At 42.6% G+C, this 22,740-nt stretch overlaps 2 protein-coding genes across 5 annotated transcripts; both read right to left on the reverse strand.

Annotated features, from left to right (window-relative positions):
• Positions 1-674: 674 nt before the first annotated feature.
• On the reverse strand, positions 675-10,987 carry LOC107079476 (potassium/sodium hyperpolarization-activated cyclic nucleotide-gated channel 1-like). Of its 4 annotated transcripts, XM_069178988.1 has the most exons (12): positions 10,304-10,987; positions 8,667-8,856; positions 7,266-7,373; positions 7,031-7,168; positions 6,917-6,940; positions 6,779-6,820; positions 5,487-5,580; positions 4,935-5,062; positions 4,324-4,470; positions 2,173-2,410; positions 1,651-1,818; positions 675-938 (listed from the first exon to the last, which is right to left on the reverse strand). In XM_069178988.1, exons 1-12 carry the CDS (start codon positions 10,693-10,695, stop codon positions 862-864), a joined length of 1,746 nt encoding a protein of 581 aa, XP_069035089.1. In that variant the 5' UTR covers positions 10,696-10,987; the 3' UTR covers positions 675-861. The 4 variants fall into 4 exon arrangements, with proteins under 4 accessions (XP_069035089.1, XP_069035088.1, XP_069035090.1 ...); XM_069178987.1 differs by having other exon boundaries at positions 6,779-6,940; positions 10,304-10,985; XM_069178989.1 differs by lacking the exon at positions 10,304-10,987 and adding an exon at positions 9,717-10,121 and having other exon boundaries at positions 6,779-6,940.
• Positions 10,988-13,809: 2,822 nt separating this feature from the next.
• pla1a (phospholipase A1 member A) lies at positions 13,810-22,446 on the reverse strand. Its single transcript, XM_015364024.2, has 11 exons — positions 22,318-22,446; positions 21,249-21,453; positions 20,323-20,500; positions 19,086-19,194; positions 18,149-18,250; positions 17,609-17,701; positions 17,157-17,324; positions 16,632-16,721; positions 16,276-16,384; positions 15,873-16,028; positions 13,810-15,110 (listed from the first exon to the last, which is right to left on the reverse strand). The coding sequence occupies exons 1-11, from the start codon at positions 22,391-22,393 to the stop codon at positions 15,002-15,004; spliced, it is 1,395 nt and encodes a 464-aa protein (XP_015219510.2). The 5' UTR covers positions 22,394-22,446; the 3' UTR covers positions 13,810-15,001.
• Positions 22,447-22,740: the final 294 nt, after the last annotated feature.

Below are 22,740 nucleotides of genomic sequence, written 5' to 3' on the forward strand. Positions count from 1 at the left end.
ATCAAAAATGCCACATTTTTTTTACTAAGTTAACATAAAATACTATTTCCAAACTCAAAGGGAAAAATTTCAATCAACAGAGCCTGTATGTTTTTTTTGTTAGTTATGTTATCGGTTGGTATGGTTTTGTACTGATGCAGAATTCTTTAGCACTGGTAATTAACACTTTGCGGAATGACCAATAAGTTATACCATGACACATAAGTAAACTGTATTGTCTGTTAAATTTGCAAGATCTATGATGATCGTACCACAAATACTTGCACTGAAAACATTTGGGCTATTTCAGTACATAGCAGTGTCTCTAGATTGAAATGGATAGAACATCCATCCTTTTCTAACCACTTTCTCCCAGACAAGGTTGCAAGGACGTCTGAGCCTGTCCCAGCAAACAACAGGCGCAGGACAGGAAACACCCTGGACAGAACACCAGTCCATCACAGGGCAGACACCAGTCACAGACACGCACACACTCACACCAGGGTCAAATTTCCCAGCTAACTGACCCACCAGTAAGTCTTTGGACTGTGGAAATCAAAGCACCCAGAGGAAACCCCCATGAACACAGGGAGAATTACAAACCCCTCCCAGGAACTGAAGCCAGGGCCCCAGCGCTGTGAGGCCTGCACCATCATGCCGCCCTGTTTAGAATAAATGACACAACACACACAACATATCAAATGAAACTTTTATTTTAAAAGGTAATTTAACTGAATGTTTTATATAAAGATTGTCTGCACAACTTTGAAGGTAAGCTGTTAAAAACTATTGCTGTTTATTTCTTTTTCACTGTATTTTTTATTTAAATAATGAAATCAATTTTTATTCCACATCATGAAAACTGATGAACATTTCACATTCTTAAACACTTGTCTCCCCTGCTGTATCTTTGGTAACACACTTGAGCAAAACCTGCTGTTCATGTTTAATCTGGGATTCTGAAAGAAAAGAACATTAATATTTTTATTGATAAGAATCATAAGACAATATGTCATTTTGATTCAAATAAATACATTTGTTTCTTGATATAAATAAAATCCAGCAATGCGGTGTGCTGCTTAAACAGGTTCTCTTAAATAGAATAAATAATAATTGCAAAAGTACAGAATGTTTTTTATCATAAATGGATTGGTTTAAAAAACTAAAGAACCGCTTTTACTTAAAGGATCAATAACCAAATGAAACACACTATAAATTATATTAAATATTGGAAATATGTCTCTTTCATTTAAATGTTATAATAAAAGTTATTTTTTTTAAAGAAAAATATAAACCACTCTCGCTACTGGCATGGAAGATATTCAGATGACAGTATATGCATGCAATCCTCCAGAAACTTGTACTTTCATTATTCACTTCTTGTTCACATTGCAAACCTAAAATTTCCACATTTCTGAAGCAGATGTCTGATAGAGGGGTGGCTAATTTCTCACTAAAAACTTTCATAATTTGCAGTTACCCCACCAAACCAAAGACATTGTTGTTGACACAGAAAGTCAAGAAAAGCCTTGAGACTTCAAACACACCTAAACCCAACCAATTCTTCTTACTGTGTACTGTAATAGGGAATCAGAGTGGTCACTGATCTGCATACCTTTCTGGAAACACTATAAGGAGTTAAATACTGTACCTGCCATCTTGTGAACTCACCTCTTAAATACAGGAGTCTCTCACGTGCAGTCTTCTCCAGTTCCTCTTTTATTTCCGGGAATCCCTGCAGGATCCTCCAGAAGCACTCCGAGGAGAGGGAGAAGACTTTACACAGACTCAGGGCTTGCACTGTTGCAGTCCTTTTGCACTTGGTAAGGAGGCATATTTCTGAAATGTTATAGGATTAGTGACATCATGTCATTGACCACAAAATCAGTGTTGCACTTTAGATAGTTTTTTTTAATTTATTTCAGTAATCGGTAAAAATTATGTTTTATATACTCAAAACTATATAAGAAAAGGCTCTGATGTATTGATTACAGAAAAGTCCAAATATGCTGAAATACTATAGAATTATATGTATATCACGTATGCTTTTATGCTTTCCTTTCAAACATGTGCTTTAACATAAAATGATACAGTTTAAAATATTCAGCAACTACTATTCATTCGTAAACCAAATCAAAGTAAACCCCACAGTCTAATTTTCATCTCATTATTAAAAGTTCTTTAAATGCCTACCTCCAAAATAATCCCCATCAATCAGCTCTTTCTTGAATGTTGGCGTTTCTACAAGGACTTTTCCATGCCCAATGAAGAACATACGGTCTCCAGGAGCATTCTGACGTATGATAATATCCCCTTCCTGGAATACTTCATACTTCAGTCTCAGGAGCACAGCATTGATGAAATTTATGTCCCGATTCTTGAAAATTGGTACACTGTTCAGGAGATCTGCACACAGGATGTTTAGAATCTCCTGTACGTCATGAAAACATGAATTTAAAAATGTCAGAAATGTCTCCATCTCTGTAAATCTAAGCTTGTGGCAATTATACTATTATACTAGCAATAGGCTGCTTTTTACCATCTGTGAAGTACTATGACAAGTTGTTATGAAAGGGTATCTGGATAGCATCACACTACTTGGATGATTATGTTTGTACTGCACATAAGACACTTGCATAATGGCTATAAATCCTTTTATAATAATTTGAAATAAAGTGTTGGTTATTTAATATTAACTGAAAATATTAGACATGAATGCAAATATTGAGTCCCTAATAAAGAGAGCTCTGTGATTAAATGTACAAGAAATACAGTTACATTTATAAATACTTTTTCTCGTGCAATTTGAGAAATATTCATTGATGTAGTTGGATAGGTACTATCCTTTAACACGTTTATGACAAGCATGTATATATAAACAAGAAGAGACACTGAAAACTGAAAAACAGAAACGTGAGTGTGGAACACTTCAGGTTTGGGGTGGGGTGCAGGAGAGAGCAGGAATTTGAGAATGAAGAGAGAAAAGAGAAAGAATGTGGGAACAGAGGGAAAAGGGAGAAAGGTTGTTCAAAGAAATGGAAAACCAGGAGACGTAGTCCTAGGTAAGTGTGGAAGGCAGAAATATTTTATTATGTGAATGGAGAGATTTAGAAAGGAATTATTTGATTATTGAGAGTTTGGGGAAGGTGTGAAACTAGTTTAAGGATTATCTTGACTTCTGGTATTCTAGAGAGTAGGATAATTCAAATCACTGTGAATGGACAGAAATTTCAGAGTAATCATGGTCAGGAGAGATAAAATGAACTGTTGACTGGGGTAGATTTATGCTCACTGCTCTGATATTTTCCCTGAAATGGCTGGCTAGTCGTGTAAAAGCAAGCTACTTTTAGCAAGAGGTCCAATAAATGAGATAGACAAATCCTGGACAAAAACCTGCTACCCTCTGCCAAAAAGCTCAAACTGGGAAGGAAGTCTGCCTTGCAACAGGACAAATAATCCAAAGCACACTGCAAGAGCAATAGTGGAGTGGCTTAAAATGAAATAAATACAGTAAATGTCCCTGAGTGAGTCAGTCAAGAGTCCCGACCTTAACCCCATCGTAAATCTGTGGCAAGACCTCAAACTTGCTGTGCATTCGGCTCCCCAGCTAACCCGACCCAGCTTGAGTAATTTGCAAATACTGCTTCATCTAGGTTTGCACGTTAATAGATCCTTATCCAAAAGAATTACTGGCTGCAATAGCTGCCAGAGGTGGTTCACAAAGTATTGACTTAGGGGGATGAATTTTAATTTTTAATTAAAATGTAACCTAATTTATGGTTTACCATTATCTTTCTTTCTTGGGGGGACTCTGTGAAGGTGAATGTGTAAGAGTTTAAAGTGTGAAAAAACGGATGGGGGCTGAAAACTTACCTAGGAAGCTGTAATGAAAAATTATTCTTTGCATAGTATGAGGCGTGTAATGTACACAAAGTTTAATTCCATGTTGAAAAGAAGAAGTAAGAGAAATACACAATGTTGTAGCCCTAAAGCCCTTTGTTTTTTCCAGGCTGAATTAAGCTCTGCTTGTTCCTTTTCAGCCTACCTATTGACCCAGCTCCTCACTCCAGCCCCATCTGAATTACATGCTATACTAAACATTCATTTTACTATAAAGCTTGATAAAATTAGAATAGTAATGTACAATAAAAATCAAACTGACCCCAAAGGCATGGTAAGTGCCTTTTGCATCTGACATATTTTAACATTACTGAAGCAAGATGGGCCAGATATTCTACTCTCGTTTGTGACAGTTTCCTTCATTCTATTATTTTTAAACACTTAATAGAATAATGTAATTGTCTAATTCAGCCATTAAAATTACAATGAAACATGCGGCCATACCTCTCTCAAGGATTTAGAGACAAGATTCAGAATTTCTGACTCATCAAACCACTTTCCTTGGTGTCGGGCCTGGTAATAATTAGAGATCCGAGTTCGTAGATCCCTGGGCAGCTTTCTATAGGTCATGTAATCTTCTAGGTAGTTAAACTGTGGAATGTGAAATTCACCGATAACATGGTATACAAGTATACAGGTATATTATATATCAGTCAGATACTGATAGAAATATTACATACAAACTGAATAGTAACACAAACTTAATAATAGGTATTTAAACCTGGCTCCATCTCATTCAGTAGCCACTTTATCCAGTTTACTGTAGGTTAGTGGGGCTGCTAGAGCCTATCCCAGCAAGCAGGGAGAGCAAGGCAGGGTACACCAAGTCCATCTCAGGGAAGACGCTTGGACACAAACACGCACACACACTCACACCAGGGCCAATCCTCCAAAAGGCCAATTAACCTACTAGAATGTGGGACTAAACCGGAGCACACAGAGGAAACCCACACAACAAAGGGGAAAACATACAAACTCCTCCCAGTACTTCAGTTTTTCTTCAGCAATGATATCACAAATATGAAGATGCACGATAATTAAATACCTAAACATACCCTATTTCTATAGGCTTTTGATGGTGCATCAACATTTGTCATCATTGCTGCCACATTGGCTACCATCATGGTGTACATCAGAGCTCCTGAAACCATGCTTGTCATGACCACCCAGAGCTCACCTTCACCTGCAAGATGAAACAACAATTAAACATCCTCCAGAAAAGACTTACTCTAATGCCCCTCCTAAGGCAGTGGATGTGTGAAATGTATCATGTAATTTGTCTTCTAATGCTTTCATATTAACAAATTGATTAATTCTATAACATTGCAATATACAGTTAAAAATTAATATACAATTTTTGCCTATAAAATATCTGTTTATATACAACTTGATTTGGCTATGATTTACAGCAGATGTATTTCCCATGATGAAAAACGTGCTACTTGCTACATCATGGTTTCAATGTTATTCAAAACATTAATGATTTGTTTCCGTTAATTTTTAATCTGACTCTTGCATAGATTTTAGTGTATGGAAAACATTAATTTGTGCAGGTGAAGGAGAGAAATTGACATAGCTCGTATCGTGAAGAAATGGATCTGTTTCACCTGTTGGCGGGTCAACTGAACCATACGATATCCCGATCATGTGTGAAAGAGCACGAAAGACTCCAAAGGAGTACTGCTCTACCCAAGAAGCATTCTGGAAATCACAAGAGAGAAACAGAGACGCATCTGCTGGATTTCATTTTTTGGAGTTTAACCCAATATTCACATCTCCTTTTTCTCTGCTTTTGTCATTATTCACTTACTGCAAGGTTAAGCAACATTTACTGGCTGATGGAAACACGTCCCAACAGGAATCCCTATTTAAACACATTCACAAATCTAAGTCAATAAGCAATGCTACTAATAATTGCATGAGCGCTGGTTTTACAGACTACAAGATGTGGGGTGAAATGTTTTCCTTTGTTTTTAAGTAGTCTTGGGTTCCTTAGACCCCTGGTCAAAACACTATTATTCATACCATATACCTGTAAATAGGACACAATTATTAGTTAACAGATAACACGAATTTAAAATGTTCAAATCTATTTCAATTTCTTCATCTTGCACACAATGATTGCTAAACTACACCAACATGCTGAATCTCACATGGCAGTAACATGTTAAGCTCCTGGAAAAAAGAATGACCTGCTTACCAAGCTTCAGCACCAGTTCCATGTATCCTACGACACACAAGCTTTTGAGAGACCAAGAGGTACAAGCTGCACCGACGCTGTACACCCCTAATACCATAAAAGCTCATGAGCTGGCAGTGTGTGACTTGTGTTGTGCAGCACAATCATACTCTAAATAACAGGTTTTCTTTGCATTACTCGGCTGCCCATAAGAAACAAACCACATAGTTTCCAGGGGATTTGTTTGCAATCACAGAAAGTTACATCAACCTTTCCTTCATAAGAATGTCGGCAACAAACAGTTGCTTCCATGGAGTAGGTGTCTGTACATCCAGATTGCTGCTAATCTCGAACAACTCTTACCATTATGACAGGCGATGGCAGGAGACCTCGATGATCTGGCAGTAAATGTCATCTAGTATTATGTCTGTCATACATGCTGTACACCTTAGTGTTTGACCTCATTTGCACAAGACCAGCCAAATATCCTGCAGACTAGGAATGACTACAGACAGGTGGTGTGATGCTAGGATCATGATGAATCTGAGCATGGTATTACAGTACACCAATTAAACCCACCGGGGTCATTTTTGACTGGGATAGAACTTATTACATAATGTATTTATGCAGCCTTTCATACAAAGAGAGAAAACTTATATGTTTGGGTTTTTGCAAGTTGTTAGAAATATACTGCAATTACTTCAGTCTCGTAGTCCATACCGTGAGGTTCTCTTTGACAACCCAGCAGTCTTTAGGAAAATTCTGTAAAACAGGAATGAAGAACTGTATGCAGCCATTCCAGTGGCACAGAAGCAGGATCATGGAAAACAGACATATAATCCGGATGAACAGACGTACTGCTTCCATGTTTGCATTGGAAACCTACCAAACAGAAGAACAGGCACACAAATGTGAGTAAACAGGCACTAACATGAAACCAACTAGGTGTTCAACAACAACTCCTGCACTTACTCTTTCCCATTCATTAAAGAACCTCATGAGCCGGGACACACGGAGCAGTCGAACCAGACTGAAGATTCTGGCAAACATGATGATCCGCACCAGTTTCGAAGCAGAATACGAAGTGGTGTCGCTTTGGTGTTCTATTTTCTAGCAGATGAAAAAAATATGTTCTTTTTATTTTTTCTTTTATCATGAAATCTCAATGTATACAGTATTGCCATGCATGACACAAAAAATACATTACCTCTATGATGAGTGCAAGATAGTCAATGGGAAAGGCAGAAATCAAGTCCAGGGCAAACCATGTTTTAAGGTAATGGTTACGGATTTCCTTCGGATTTAGTATAACCACCTACAAATGACAAATACCAGCAGCACATTAATCATGCTTCTAAGAGTGTAATAGTTGTATAGATTAAATTAATGATTAAAAATACAATTAAAATGAAACAAAATTCATTCAAAATTATTTATTTATGCAAGATAATTCAAACATATTGCAACATATGCAAAAATGTGATATTGCTGTGCTCATTTCACTGAATATTTTTTCTTTTTATGAAGAAACAATCCTATAGTGATTTTATGCTCAAGAAAAGATATTCTTTTAGAAAAATAAAGTATATGGACTTTGGTACTGATTAAATGCTTCGGTGTTATTATGATTAATTGATCATGAATGACTGACTGAGGTATACTTCAGTGACTTTGTTGCATTACCACTAATTCACCTCTTAGTGAGAAGGTTGATTGGGCTCAAGTGATGAGATATTTTAACCTGCTGAATGTCAAGCCTGGTAAGAATAAAAAAGAAGAACAATGCTTTTATGCCATGGGTATGCTGGAGCTACATCTTAAGTGGACTTTAGTGATGAATCAAGTATTTGTACAGAACACCCAGCCAGATGTCACCGAGAGAGAGTAATGCAGACATGCAGAATTCTATGCTAATTGATGTTTACAACAGGCTACCGAATGGTCTACTGCATGATGCTTTATTGATCCAGACCTGAGACTTCATTTACTGCTCTTCCTACAGGCTCATCCTGACGTGACAACATTCTAGCAGGACACTGCATGTTCCCATGATTCTTATGCAATATCAACTTTTTTTGTGAGGGGAGAGTGCGAGAGTCATGCCATCGTATACCCTGCTCACCGGGCGCGAGCCCTGTTGAATATCTGTGGGACAACCTGGGATGACGTGTAGGATGACCTTGGACGTAGAAACCGGAAGATAGACAGTACTTGTTCAAGCTGTATGAGAAGAAGGAGAAAGGACCCCACAAGACATCCTGACCGTGACAGAGCAGGGATTAGAGTTCTGTACTCTTTACTGAAAGGTTGTCCATGCAGTAGACAGTCGTCCAGGATATATTACCTCAACTGTTCCAGACCATCCCACAGTAAAAATGAGCACCTGTGGTACTGGAGGCAGCTTGTGATGCACTAGTCTCTCATCCAGAGGGATGTCAAATCCTCTCAGCGCACTCAAAGCTAAAGGGAGTTGAACCCCAGTCTAGCAAGCCTCCAGACACTAGTATGAGCACATACAGCTGTATATATCACAGTTACCAAGGCTGAACCTTAACAAGGCCTGTTGCACATGGACAGTGTATGTTACACACGTAGAAGATCCTCTTACCTCACTATCGTCTGTGATAATACCCATCCGGAAGTTTACTCCAATATCAAGTATAAAAATGGTGTCTGAAGCCAGGTTAAAGGCATCAAAGCCCCGCGAGCTTGGACTGCCGTCTAGAAAAGCAATTCCTATTGGGATTGCGATCAGGTTTAAGAAAGTCATGACCACCATTACCATGATATAGTAATTTCTGTAAAGCAAATACAAAAAATGTAATCAGATAAAAGCAACTGATAAGCGCCAGTTTCAAACCACACTTAAAGCTTACTTCAGCAACTGTTGAAATTGTATTACAGACAGAAGAGAGTGTGTCTCTTCATTGGCTGGATAATTGTTTTCTAATTGTGCTCAATCATTCGAAACCGAACAAAAACTGCTCCCAACATAAGGCTGTTCAGCTGAATGCAATGACTGCCGAGGAGAATGAATTACCTTGGATGGAAGAAGATAAAGGTATGAAACAAATATTCTCTAAGCTGATCCTGGGGAAAATCTGGTGATGTGGTTAAGATTGAGCGCTAAAACGGGAAAAACAAATCCCCACAAAGAGGAAAGACCAGCTCAGGAGGAGGCAGGTCAGGGAAGGCGAAAGACAAGCAAACTGTTCTGAGCGAGTAGCCCAAAAGGAAAGAATATCCTCCACAGAGGTTTAGCTTACTGGAACTGTTAACTGGAGTGTTGTACCTCAGGAGACTGGAAATACCGCTTAAATCATTCTCAAATGAAAACAACGTTCTCAAAGTGGTTTAAAAGTATTTTCAGGTGAAAATGCAGGAGAACTGCAGGAAAGGGCGGGTTACCTGAGCGGGCTGAAGGGGTGGATCACGCACACGCCGGCGGGTTACCTGAGCGGGCTGAAGGGGTGGATCACGCACACGCCGCGGGCGGGCGGGTTACCTGAGCGGGCTGAAGGGGTGGATCACGCACACGCCGCGGGCGGGCGGGTTACCTGAGCGGGCTGAAGGGGTGGATCACGCACACGCCGCGGGCGGGTTACCTGAGCGGGCTGAAGGGGTGGATCACGCACACGCCGACGGGCGGGCGGGTTACCTGAGTGGGCTGAAGGGGTGGATCACGCACACGCCGCGGGCGGGCGGGTTACCTGAGTGGGCTGAAGGGGTGGATCACGCACACGCCAGCGGGCGGGTTACCTGAGCGGGCTGAAGGGGCGGATCACGCACACGCCGGCGGGTTACCTGAGCGGGCTGAAGGGGTGGATCACGCACACGCCGCGGGCGGGCGGGTTACCTGAGCGGGCTGAAGGGGTGGATCACGCACACGCCGACGGGCGGGTTACCTGAGTGGGCTGAAGGGGTGGATCACGCACACGCCGCGGGCGGGCGGGTTACCTGAGCGGGCTGAAGGGGTGGATCACGCACACGCCGCGGGCGGGCGGGTTACCTGAGCGGGCTGAAGGGGTGGATCACGCACACGCCGGCGGGCGGGTTACCTGAGTGGGCTGAAGGGGTGGATCACGCACACGCCGCGGGCGGGTTACCTGAGTGGGCTGAAGGGGCGGATCACGCACACGCCAGCGGGCGGGTTACCTGAGTGGGCTGAAGGGGCGGATCACGCACACGCCGGCGGGTTACCTGAGCGGGCTGAAGGGGTGGATCACGCACACGCCGGCGGGTTACCTGAGCGGGCTGAAGGGGTGGATCACGCACACGCCGCTCTCCTGCTGCCGGGCGCACTCCCGCTCCAGCGCGCCCTCGCTGCCGTACACGTACAGGGAGTGCTTGTTCAGCTTGGGCAGGAAGAGCGCCTTCAGGCCCGGGCAGGAGCAGCCCGCCGGGGCCGGGGCAGGGGCCTGCTGCTGCTGCTCCTCCTCCGCCTCCGCCTGGCTCCCCGGCGCGGCGACGGAGACGGCGACGTCCTGCTGGAGGTGCTGCGGCGATGGCGATGGCGATGGCGGCAGCGGGCCCAGCTTGGCGTCGGCTTCCGCGGCGCGGCCGGCGGACTTCTTGCTCGGGCCCCGCGAGTCCCTGCCGGAACGGTCCCCCGGGGGTTGGCCGCCTTTCTTCTCCATCGCGGGTGTGGGGTTGGTTTTGAGGGGCGGGCTGCCCGGTGTCGGTGTCGGTGGCTACAGAGGAAGTGGTCTCTCTCTCTCTCTTTTCTTCTCCTAAAGGCGACCGTTGCGAAAGAGGCGCGAGCAGCAGGGGCGCGCGGCCGGCCCGGGCTCGAGACGCCGTCCTTGCCTGTGCGTGTAGAAATGGCGGGAGGGGGGAGTTCAGCGTCTCCCCACCCGCTTCACACACCCCGGCGCTGGCGCCGCCATGAAAGACACAGCGGCGGTACAATTGAGCGGTTTCGGGTTCCATAATTGTTGTCACCTGAACCTTACGGGTACTGTTACAAAATTCTCTGAGGCTCCAGGCTTTTTTTTTTAAACCAAAAAAAAAAACAACGAACGGGCACAGAGGTTCCCCCCCGCGGTTCCCCCCCGCTCCCCTCAGTTAACGTTAACCGTCCTGCTCCGTGAAAACTTTGTAAAACAAAAACAACAAGGACAACTCAATGGGTTAGTTAGCAGTGGTTGGCATTTTAAATGGGAGCTTCGAAGGCGGGCGATGACAAAAAAAATGTCACAAACAAGCGTTTCTACTTCATCAGGATGATGGAGAAAGAGCGGTGCTCAGATCTGTCTTTACACGGAGAAGGGGTCGGATGAAAGTAACGGTCCCCAGCGTCACTCGTTTTTCTAGTTAATAACAAGCAAAATGTACCTCCCTGAAGCTTGAGACCCCGAAAAGGAACACCGTTGGGACAGCTTTCTGAAGGGTGAAAGCTCAATAAATATTGGCAGAAAGAGACAGACCTAGAATCCAGTAGCGGATCGTTATCTTTAAGGAGCGTACGCCGGGAGAAACGTTACTGTCGAGAGAGGAGTCACGTTAAAAGTACGGCAATCGATGCTGTATAATTTACTATGTCCCTGTTTCATTACTCTGTCCTGTTGCTTCCAGAGTAACATTAAAACAAGACTACAGTCAGGATGAAAATGTAAGGAACTGCCATGTGTCCAGCTTCATCAGTACCCCTAAACCGTTTCTTATCTGTTTCTGAAAGTAAAATTTGATGAACTGAAACGAGAGAAAGCTCTTACGTCGTGCCAGGAATGTCTTTTGTAACGGTAATAGGAGTTATTGTGAATTGAGTAAGACGGGAGTGGATCCTGACGATTAGGATTCAATCTACAAACTGCTGTACTGTATGTAAACGTTATTTATCTGCGATGGACTGGCGACGTGCCCCCGTCGCTCTCTGAGATGAGTTGGAGAAAGGGTTAGAAAATGGATGGACGGATGGAAGTTATATATTATGGGTATGTGTGACATACTATTCATTTCAGAAATGAAATATTTCAAAGAACAGTTGTCAAAAGAGCCACAGGCACTTCCTGTTCATTTTACTTTCCGACTGTGTAGTTAACAAGGAGGTTTTTTTCAGTGGAAGTAATTAATAATGTAGGATTACAGGTAATTTGTTCCCCAACTATATGATCTGGTTCTGACACGGACCCGCATGAATTATATAGCGACATCTTTATTGTCTTAAACAGGGACATTGTATCATTATGATCTGAGCACAGATGGTTTCATAGTATGGTGGCTGTACTGGTTGAAACAATCCTTTGGATATAAATTAATTAAAATGGTTGTGGTTTCTATTGCATTATTGATTTCTGCTCAACAATATTACAATATTTCTTTTTGCCCAAATAATAATTCTCATTCAGTTCAGGTGGGTGGCTGCATCAGTTTGCATGGGCTGCAAAGGAATAAGTAAAGGTTTAATCTATATTGAAAAGAGAAGAACAGAAACAACGTTTTGGCTGTGGAGCCTTCTTTGTGTGACACCTGAAGAAGGCTCCACAGCTAAAACGTTTTTTTTCTTCTCTTTTCAGCATGGAATAAACCTTTACTTGTTCCATTGCATAATTCTCATTTACCTTCAATTTATCTTTAACATATTTACACGCTGTGACATTTGAACACTACACATTTAGGAATGCGTTTATTTACAGTTATGATATATTGCTTATGCTAAAGTCAGTACTCCCTTTCATACATTAATTCATAAATATTTTAAAATCTTGATATACAACTGCATTTTCTTGTGCTGAATTTTGGTTACACTGCGTCCACGGTGTGAATACTGTATGGCTCTCCTCACATGTGTAGGATTGTTAAAAAATATAAAAAGATTTTTCAAGAATGATATCATGCCCTTGAGCCCAACACAGCTTCCTTGCATTCTTCTTTAAGGTAGATTTTTTTGGTGTTTTAGACACAAATAAAACTATTATGTATTTTATGTAATATTCCTTGCAGCAGAAGACGTGCCTGTCCCTGAAAATTAATGCGATAAAAAGCTTGCCTGGTGATCATTCCTGGGAATTAACACCATGTAATGAAATGCTCCACTCCGAGATAATGGCAGCTAATCCACTTTCTATTCATTGAACGTATGACCTGTTGGAAGTGTGTTCCCCGTCTGGCAGCCAGTGATGGTCGCTTGCGGACTCCGAGCATTTTTGACTCTTCCCTGTCTTTCAGGTCTCATGCCTGCAAAGTCTGCAGCACACCCTTCTTCCATTTTACAACGCACATCCCTTTGAAAATCCACTTTCTCTCCTGCTGGTGGCGGGAAATGAGTTCCTGCCGTCAGCTGCTCTAGATAAGGCCACTGCACTGCTTTGTTAGCTCTTCAGCGTAATCTGTACATTTCGTTTTGTGGTTTTCTGTTTCTGCTGCTGTCCATTTTTCTTTTACATAAAATATATGGAAAGTGCCTTGGGAATGCCCTAATTGAAAGGCGCTATATAATAATACAATTAATTGATTGATCTACTCCTACTGTAAATGGCAAACACAGCTACACTGAGATACTGTGTCCTCTGTTGCTGCAGGTGCAGTATCTCCACAGTCTAGGCTGCACTGAGATTTCTAGGGCAGAGCATCAGTGTCACAGGCAGACCAGCCCTGTTACACAAGAGAGGTCTTTTTTTTGGGTCATGAATCGTTTTCTTAATGAGACAAAGACATAACTATTCCTTTATTTTTACTTTGAGCATGAAATTTGAATTAGTATGTATCCAATACTCTTTGTGAAGTTTTATTAATGTAAGACGAGAAAGAAATATGGCAAATTTGTATATTATTTTTTATACCAGAGAGAGCATAATTCAGGTTACTATTACAATATTGATTCAATTATGACTTAAAATATATTATTGTCCAATCAACAGGCCACTGTCTGCAAACACTTTTTTAATTGTAAGCTCTTTTGAGTTTTTTAACACTTCAATATGCCTGAATGTACTTGGTTTTAGAGACAAAAACTTATTGGGGCGCTGTTGCTGCCCAAGATATCACTTTAAACTGATTTAGTAAAAAGAACATTCAGAATAGACAAAAAAAATACCAGTGGGACAGAGGGAAATGAGAGCAGATTCAGCAAATTTGCTTACAGCATCAGGAAATGTGAGGGGCAGCAGAGTTCTTGAGTTTTCAGAGAACGTCAGCCTGTTTATCACTTACTCTTCAAGAAGAACAATAAGAGGAAATGAGAAAAAATAGAGGCGCTCTAACAAAGTCAAAAACAAGACCAGCACAACTACCACAGACATGGAGACTGACGTTTGTGTGATGTGCAGTTTGCCGTTTTAGAATATGTGGAACTGTTAGTGCCAAGGCCATTATCAAGACAAGCAACCTGGCAATGGATTGATAGGCGTGTCACTAAAGGAAAAATCACATGCATGAAGTTAAAAAAAAGGTAAGTGAGCGCTTTTGGAAACTTAAATACAGCCCCGAACAGAAAGTCTTTCACCAAGACATGCTTTCCAAGATCACTTAGAGGTGGAGTCAGGATAGGAAAGCGATTCTGCAGTGACATGCAAAACAAAGCAGCACTAAAGAGTGTGTGAGAACTGTCACATTGGCACAGAAGAAGAAATGGATGAGTAAGAAGCACAAAAGACCTCAACAGGATTCAGGAAATGGATCAACATTGAATGCTAAAAGCAAACACAAAGTTTTAGAGACTCCGATTAATGCAGCCAGCAGCACGTCTCTAGAAGCAGGGAGGAAGGGGGAGCTCGTGAAGAAACCCCGCCGCCACGCCTCCGCCTCCGCCTCCGCAGAGCAACTCTCACGAGAGCAATCGACTTAATCAACAGCTGGAAGAGCAGACGCAACGAGGATGTTCCAACGAGAGAGAAATTCATAAGTGACGTATCTCTGCTTCAGTGCAGGCCTTTTAAGAGACGATACATGCCAAAAATGAACAACAATACAAGTCATTCGGCCTCCCCTTCGCTAGAGGGGAAGTCACCAACCTGTACAATTTTCTTTGTTTGTATAGAGCTCTACAAATTCATGGGACCATTCATGATTTCTTCTGAGCACTATATTCTCCACACATAACGTCTCCTTCCCCCTGCAATAGAGCATAAGAAGGTATTTCAGTGACGCTTTCCCCTGACCAAAGCCACGATACAGTGCGCTACGTATAATCTCCCCCAGGAGCACCTGATCTCCTTCTATTTTGCGTGCTGTGATTATCCCTGCAGATCTGCAGCAGCTCTGTGACTAACCCAGCTGACCTCTAGACACGGAGCTCACAGTGTGATGCCGCAGATCAGGACAAACTGAATCGTCTGAGCTGTGTTTCTGAAGACGAAACCTCTTACTCTGGCACGCAGCCATATTGTGATGGCGTGCTTCATTTTTATTTTGTGGTTCTAAACCACATTAAACCACACAGACACCAAATGTTTTATGAATGAAATAGTTTTTTACCACTGTCTTCAGTAAAAATATAACAAGCTACAACTTTATTCATCATAAACAAATAGCCAAAAAGTGAATATCCACATAACGTGGAAACAATATTAACCTTAAGAGCAAATTTCTTTTTTTTTATTTGAAAACGGTAGTTGGAAGCACAAATAACAATTCTCCTAAGGTAAAAATGATATCTGTAAATGAATTGTTCATTCACTGCTGTTTAAATCAATTAAATTGCCACCAGGGTTAGTGTCTTCCACATTGTGTGAAAATACATTTTCCATTAGTATCCGAACAGATTCATAAAACAAAAACTCTTGCTTCTTTATGAAACAGTTACTCAGAACCCTTTTAACTCAAACTCCATTAGTTAACTTTCTGCTACATTTTAACTTTCTGGCTTTCCTCTTACCTCCGATACGGAAGTTCAGACATACAGAGTTTCTCGACGTGAATCACCCGTTGGTGGTACCACCAGGAGCCAGAATTCATCATCTCAATGGAGTCTATTTGACAGAGTGCAGTCGGGTGGGCCATCACCCTCTTAAAACTGGTCGCATTGGAATGGCTGAGAAAAAAAGAAAGAATTAAGAATTCAGCTGCAGTTGGGAGCCTGACAATTCTTAGCAAAGCCTCCCTGTAAAAGTTAAATCACCGGAGGCATGCTGTGGGTCAAGTATACTGCTCTGACAGCCCTACTGCACGTGTCCGACAGAGGAGAAAAGGGAGCACTTTGATAGTTCATACCACACCTAGCAGATTTTAATTCAATAAATCAGCTGAATCTCTGCTCTTTATCGCTTAGGTATACCTACAGCTGGATCTTGCCTTGCGTGTCGGGCCTCTGGCTGCTTCTCAGAGTGACCGAGATCTTTCCATTCGTCGTCAGCGGCTTCACCTCCAGCACCAGGAGAATGTGGTGAGCTGAAACACACCGCCATTCGGCATTGAATAAAAGAAGGAAACATTCATTCGCTCCTTCCTGGAACAAGGGTAATATATGAAAAATAAAAAAGTGGCTATCGTAGAGGGTTCAGAGAAGCACAATTTGTTTTCTGATCTGTTTCATACTAGAAAGATAACTTGTGAATCTCTGTTTACAGTAATCGTGAAAGGTTTGTTTGTAATGTAGGAGAGAAGCTTTTGCTAAGCAAAAGAAAAAAACACCTACCACAGAAAGGTGCTTCGGGCATGGTCATCAGGAAAATCTCTGGATGTTCAGGAAAAGTTTTGACTTCGATCCCATGAGTATCCTGCATGCCTGGGAATAAACATACTGTAGATAAAAGTCTTGCAGCAAGGTGAAACTGCTCATTTTTATCTGGCTGCCTGGTGGCACATTACAGAGACAATCCAAAATAGGGCAAAATGTAGTGAGAGGTGAAATGAGAGATAGGACCTGGTAACAGATCTCTTTCAAAGTGCTCACTTAATTACCTGTGTCTTTAAAATGACAGCTTGGAGAAGCCTTTGACTTCCTCTCATCTCCCTCACTTATTAGATCCCATCTGTGCATCAGAGTGAAGTTCTGATTTTTGTGATGCTGTTTGCGAATGCCAGTATTTTATACCTGTCAAGACTGTTAGATCACATGACCCTTGAATGTAAACTTATTTAAGCCCACGGGGAAGTGTAGTCCCTGTGCTGTGTGTATTGTAAGCATTTTGAAAGTAGCTAAAAACGCTGTCTACTCAACCTATTTGGGGGCAGGAGCCGTTGAAGTGTGAGTCACAGTCCAGACAGCTTCCTCCGACAAAGTCTTTGTAGCTGGAGCAAGGGAACCCGGCCAGTGGACAAGAGCCATTCAGAGCACTGATGTAGACATACACGGCTCTCATGTGGTCACAGATTATATACCTGTACACTGAAGAGGCAGAGAAGCATCAGCAGCACCTTGAGCATTAAGTTGCTTTACATAACGTATTCCTAAAGTGATGTTTTAAAATCGGGTGCCACAGGAAAGCTCAAACTGTTCAGGGACAGCAAATGTAGAGACTTCCAGAGTGCATAGGCAATGCACTTCTCTCAGTTTTTTATTTAAGACGAGAAAGTATCCATTACAATCTCTTGCCAAATCATGCAGTGCTACAGTGTGTAATTTAGAAACAGGAACGAGTAGGGGCCCGTTTGCTCAGGGTTACTTCTTACCTGAAGACAATCTGGACAAGCCACAGCCTGGCTGGTCCTTCCCTCCATTGAGCAAAAAGTCCACGTGGCCAATAGGATTTGATGTCCCAAATTCTGGAAGCAGGAGAATAGCAGAAACCATTTTTATTTCGGGGACGTATCAGATCTGAAAAAGGTTCCTTTTCTCCGCGTATCAAAAGTGTTTACGCAAAGCTTATTTCGGTTTGTTCTCTTCATCAGATCTCTTTTAAGAACGCATGCTGCATGTTATGGTCGTGCTTATCAGTTGTTTTTTTATCCATTGCATTGTATTGTCATCAATTTCCCTTCGGGATCAATGAAGTCTTATCTATCTATCAATACAAACAAGCCTATTATGATGCTACAAGTAAAGCTCAGTAATTCTAGGAGTAAAGTGATCACTCATCGGATGGAATTAAATTAAAGTCTGTGCTTTCATAAAAAAGAGGGTTGGAATGTGCCGTGCCATATTATTGACGACATAACAACAACAGCAAGAATTAGAGAGCAGCTGTGCTGGTCCAGATGCGCATATCTTACTGTCTGAGTCCGTGTGAATGGCTTCTACAAACAGCGCGTCAGTGGGGTCAAGGCGATCGTATGCGTCCGCATCCTTGAACATTAGGCTGGCTGCATCTAGAGCTGGAAGGACAAACGGCCTTGTTTCATGTTCCTGTCAGGTCACGACAACAGCCTCCCCACTCTTCTGCACGTGTGGCCTTGTTGTACAGACCCAGGAAACTCACTGGACCAAAATACCCAAATAATGTATTAAAATAGTAAAACGTTTCCAACAAATTATCTAATAGCATTTGAATCAATTCAATCACCTACTTTCCTAGGAGATATATCTTAGTAAAAGTCCCCTGTCCTCAGAGTTGGCTGCAGTTTGGTACTGTAAGTGCCTGTGCTTGTGCTCTATAGGCTCCTACGAGCTTGGGATGTGCTTTTAACAGGTAAGCAGTGACTTCTGTCGTGTGCAGGATTGTCAATTGTTGTGTATCACTTGGTAGTACAAAGAGGATTAATTCCCAGGGGGCGTTGGGTTCCAGTAAAGAGTTTTATTTCTTTTAAACTGCAAGAACACAGCATAAGAACAACAGAATTGAAATTGCGACTAGATCAACCTCTGCTCTTTCTGACTCCTGCTCAAGAGGCCTTTCCTGTTTGATTTTTTAAAGGCATAGAACTCTACTCTTCAAATGCAGAATAATGTCTCAAAAACATTATAAATCCACTTCTGCACATCACACTCTTTCTAAGAGACAACCTTTTTCTTTCATGACTATACAGAATGAAAAAATGGATAGATGTTGTGTCACGAAACGCAAGAACACCTCACACACATTTCAGCCCTACATTAGTACACGTGAACAGAACTGTTCCTAACCACAGGCACAGATTACAGCTTCAGGCAACAGTGTTGTTTTTTTCAAATTAAACAGTAAGCAAACATCAGTGGAAACTGGGGACCCACCTGTGATCCTTCCTAGCTTTCCACCGAAGAGGGTGCCCACATACCCTGCAACATGCGCCCCTAAACTGATCCCAATTAAGTGAAATGATTCCATTTTGCTTCCAAGTTTCTAGTAGAAGAAAAATTGATGAGTATCACAACGACACCACATGCTTCATTCAAGCAGATGAGAAAGTGCTTCGCTCTCATCCTTCCATCAGATTGCTATGTCTGGGAACCAACTCAGGATTTACAAAATAAAAGTAACCGAGTCTCTTTGGTGAATGATAAGTGCAATGTGCTCTTAAGAGACCACTTTATTGGCCATATACAATTTCTTGGATTAGGAATTTGTCTTTTCACATACCCCAGCTTGCTCTCCATGAGACACACAGGCAAGGAGAGAAGCTGGGGGTCCGAGCGCAGGGTCAGCCATTGTACAGCGCCCCTGGAGCAGCTGGGGTGAAGGGCCTTGCTCAGGGGCCCAGGGGAGTAGGATTCCTCTGCCGGCTGTAGGTCGCAGGTTCTTAGCCACAGTGCCACTGCACCGCCCCACCTCTTCAACATCGTTATCATTTTGTGCCCCTGTTGGTGCAGCAATGTGCTAGCGACCCGCATAAATTAGTTCTGTAACATGCATATATATGCGTACAGAATTTCATGTTTGACATTTTTTTAGAAATGAATGTGAAAACGAAACAGCAAGGGTTAGCCGGTCGATTTGGAGGAAGTGAAAAATCTGTATCCTTCAAACTTCCTCTTAAGCACTTCCTGCTTAATTAAAACCTCTCCAAAATATTTAAAGAATGCGATGAAACTGTTGTCAGTCCCTTCTTCTTCGCTTATACTTCTTTGCTTATACTTATACCACTTTGTGGTCATCATCATCATCATCACATCCAATTCAGCATGATGGTGGCTGGGAGCCTGTCTTGTCCACTGGGCAGAAGGCAGGATACACCCTGGACAGGGCGGTAGTCCATGGCAGGGCGCGCACACACACACACACACACACACACACACACACACACACACACACACACACACACACACACACACACACCAGGGCCAGTTACTATTGTAGAAGCCAATTAAACCACCATGCTGTCTTTCGGCCAGTGGGAGGAGACGGGAGCACCTGGAGGAATCTCACACGAACACATGAAGAACATACAAACTCCACACAGACAGCACCCCAGGAATTACCACCCAGACCACTTTCTATGCTACCGATTTTCAGATCAGGGTGAAAACTTACAGTGAGCGCACTGATGAGTTTGGAGATCTCTATTGCCACCTCCTTGTAGTTGTTTACTACCACCTTATAGGCAAAGGAAGCCTCATAGACCCAGTCCACAACGATTACATTCACATCCTCTGCCGTCAGGAAAGCGAGGACAAGGTCATTAATCCAGGAGGGCTTGTTTCCCAAAACCCTACGAGAGCGAACGAGAAAAGGACATTGCAGAGCCACGCTTACACACTTTAGTCAGTGATATACAACGGCCGAATAGAGGGAATATCCTGTCCCTGAGAAGCACAATGCAGAAATGTTCTTTTCAGAAATGGATTTTAAACACAATAATTTTGAACAATTAAACGAAGATTTATGTGAAAGTTAGGGAAGAATTCTCGAGGATCAGAATCGGTAATAAGAATCTAAACAGATGTCTAATGTAAAACCGATGATTTTCGATGATTTTGGGACAAAACAGAAGTGCAGAATGTCCAGAGTTATTCTGTTCTTGCAAAGTTTCTACAGTGACCCTTCTGGAGCCCAACAAGCAAAACCCCTTGAAGGAGCTTTAGAACATACTTAGAGGAATCCGTAAGAATCTCATCCAGCTATTACTAGAGAGCTGTTTCTTCCTGTGAGAGCGGTGTCAAAATGGGAGCTGATCCCAGGCGTACAGGGTACAAGTGAGGACTCATGTCTTAGCTGCGTGTACCGTAGTAATCGAAGGCTTGTTGCATCAGGAAACCTTGCATGTATTAAACAGTGAGGAGGCAGACGTTTGCAGATTCGGCTAAGCAAAGCTAGACTCCAAAAAGTGCTTCCCGACTGCATCTCTTTTCAACTCCTTTTTAGCCATTCCAAAAGCATCTTTTTTTAAAGACTTCTGGATGAGCAAGGAGCACTTTTAGAAGCCACTGCCATGTGTGCTGGGTCTTCCTGGCGCTCACCTGTAGCCATGGATTATGACTCTGGTGGGCAGGGAGACGTTGAAGTGCGCCGCGGAGTCCAGTCCGATGACCGTGGCGCAGCTTCTGTTGCCCCGGGTGAAGAGCAGGAACTGGATGTGGAATCGGACCCCCTTGGGGAGCACTCTCCTGGCGACGTGCCGGAAGTCCGCGCAGTCCCAGGCCGGGCCTCTCCCCGGCTCTTGCACTGGCGAGGAGAGTCTTTAGCGAGCTTCTCATGACATGAATCGCGATGCGCCGGTCCAGAACATGACACACTACTGCGCTGGGGGAAGCTGCCAAAACTTTCCATGAGAGTTTTGCCAGAAATAGGGTTGCTTACACTGATATGGCTAGAAACCGCCCCCCCCGTTCCTGTTCGATTTGTTCTTCATTTTGAGGGAGTATCCTAGTTCATCTGAGCTTCATCGTCACTTTATATGCAATCTTAGTCAATGTGAAAAAAATAGCTTTAGGTGGTGGCTCTCAAAATGAAATTTGGGGAAATTTAACACGGAAATGTTAGCAGATGACACAAGACCCACCTTTGTTTGTTTTTTTTGTTAGTTATTAAGCAAGCAACTGATTTCCTATTAAATAAATTAGTTATTTATCTACTAAGCAAGTCTGCTTTGTGTATTATTTGAATCAGTTGTTCTGGAGGAAGACCACAGGTTGTAATGTGCCCGTCTCAGCTCTGCACTTCACCGTTTTTCAGAGCAACTTCCATACAAGACAAACAAATCAAGACTTAAACAGGCATCGTTCTAAGACACACGTACACTTAACAGATCCCCTATGTAATGACTGAGCAGTCTCTTTTCATAGCAGCAGGCTGTTCCCTGCTACTTCTGCTTCACCTTGCTCTGAAAAACCACACACAGGTCATACTAATGCAGGCCCCACAGGAGCAAACAATTACAAACAGAACAACTCACATACAGTACAGACTGCTCTAGGTCTTCAAAGCAAAACAAGAGGCCGAAGACTGGCATGGTATTAATATCTGTTACACTGTAAATTAAGGAAAATGGTGGATGGAAGAGTTTGAGCTGCAATGTAGTTTACTTACCTGTGTTACCTGCATAAACCCCATCACAGAATGACACAATGCCCAGAGAAATCAGAGTTATCCAGATCGCAGTCATTCTGTGTCAGGAGGCACGAGACCGAAGCACATACTTCTTGTGCAGCTGACAAAAAAAAACCCAGTGGAAGGGGAAGAGGTGTGGGGGATGGTGCTGTCAGTGGGTGGGTGCTGAGACTCATGTTAATGATCTGCAGTCTCACTTCAAGACTTCCAGCTGGCTGACACGCTCACAAGCCAGGGGACTAATCGTGTTACAATTTGAAAAAGGCGATGCAAAAATGAAAGATTCTCTGGATGGAGGGATTAAGTTGGGTAATCATAGTCAGAGATGTAAGAACAGAGCTCGTATCCTCACACCAGCTTGCAGGCAGCCACATCAGAGCTGGACAAGGAGCTGGGTCAGGG

The sequence above is a fragment of the Lepisosteus oculatus genome, chromosome 15 (assembly GCF_040954835.1).
Source record: "Lepisosteus oculatus isolate fLepOcu1 chromosome 15, fLepOcu1.hap2, whole genome shotgun sequence".
NCBI lineage: Eukaryota > Metazoa > Chordata > Actinopteri > Semionotiformes > Lepisosteidae > Lepisosteus > Lepisosteus oculatus.

Coding starts and splice junctions, on each gene's coding strand:
- LOC107079476 (XM_069178987.1), bottom strand. CDS start 10,695: ATGGAGAAGAAAGGCGGCCAACCCCCGGGGGACCGTTCCGGCAGGGAC. Junction 4,471..4,934: donor CAAAAGCCTATAGAAATAGG/GTATGTTTAGGT, acceptor CACATTCCACAG/TTTAACTACCTAGAAGATTA. Junction 1,819..2,172: donor TGATGGGGATTATTTTGGAG/GTAGGCATTTAA, acceptor ATAACATTTCAG/AAATATGCCTCCTTACCAAG.
- pla1a (XM_015364024.2), bottom strand. CDS start 22,393: ATGACTGCGATCTGGATAACTCTGATTTCTCTGGGCATTGTGTCATTC. Junction 19,195..20,322: donor AACTCATCAGTGCGCTCACT/GTAAGTTTTCAC, acceptor TTCTTCTACTAG/AAACTTGGAAGCAAAATGGA. Junction 17,325..17,608: donor CTTGTCCAGATTGTCTTCAG/GTAAGAAGTAAC, acceptor CTGCCTCTTCAG/TGTACAGGTATATAATCTGT.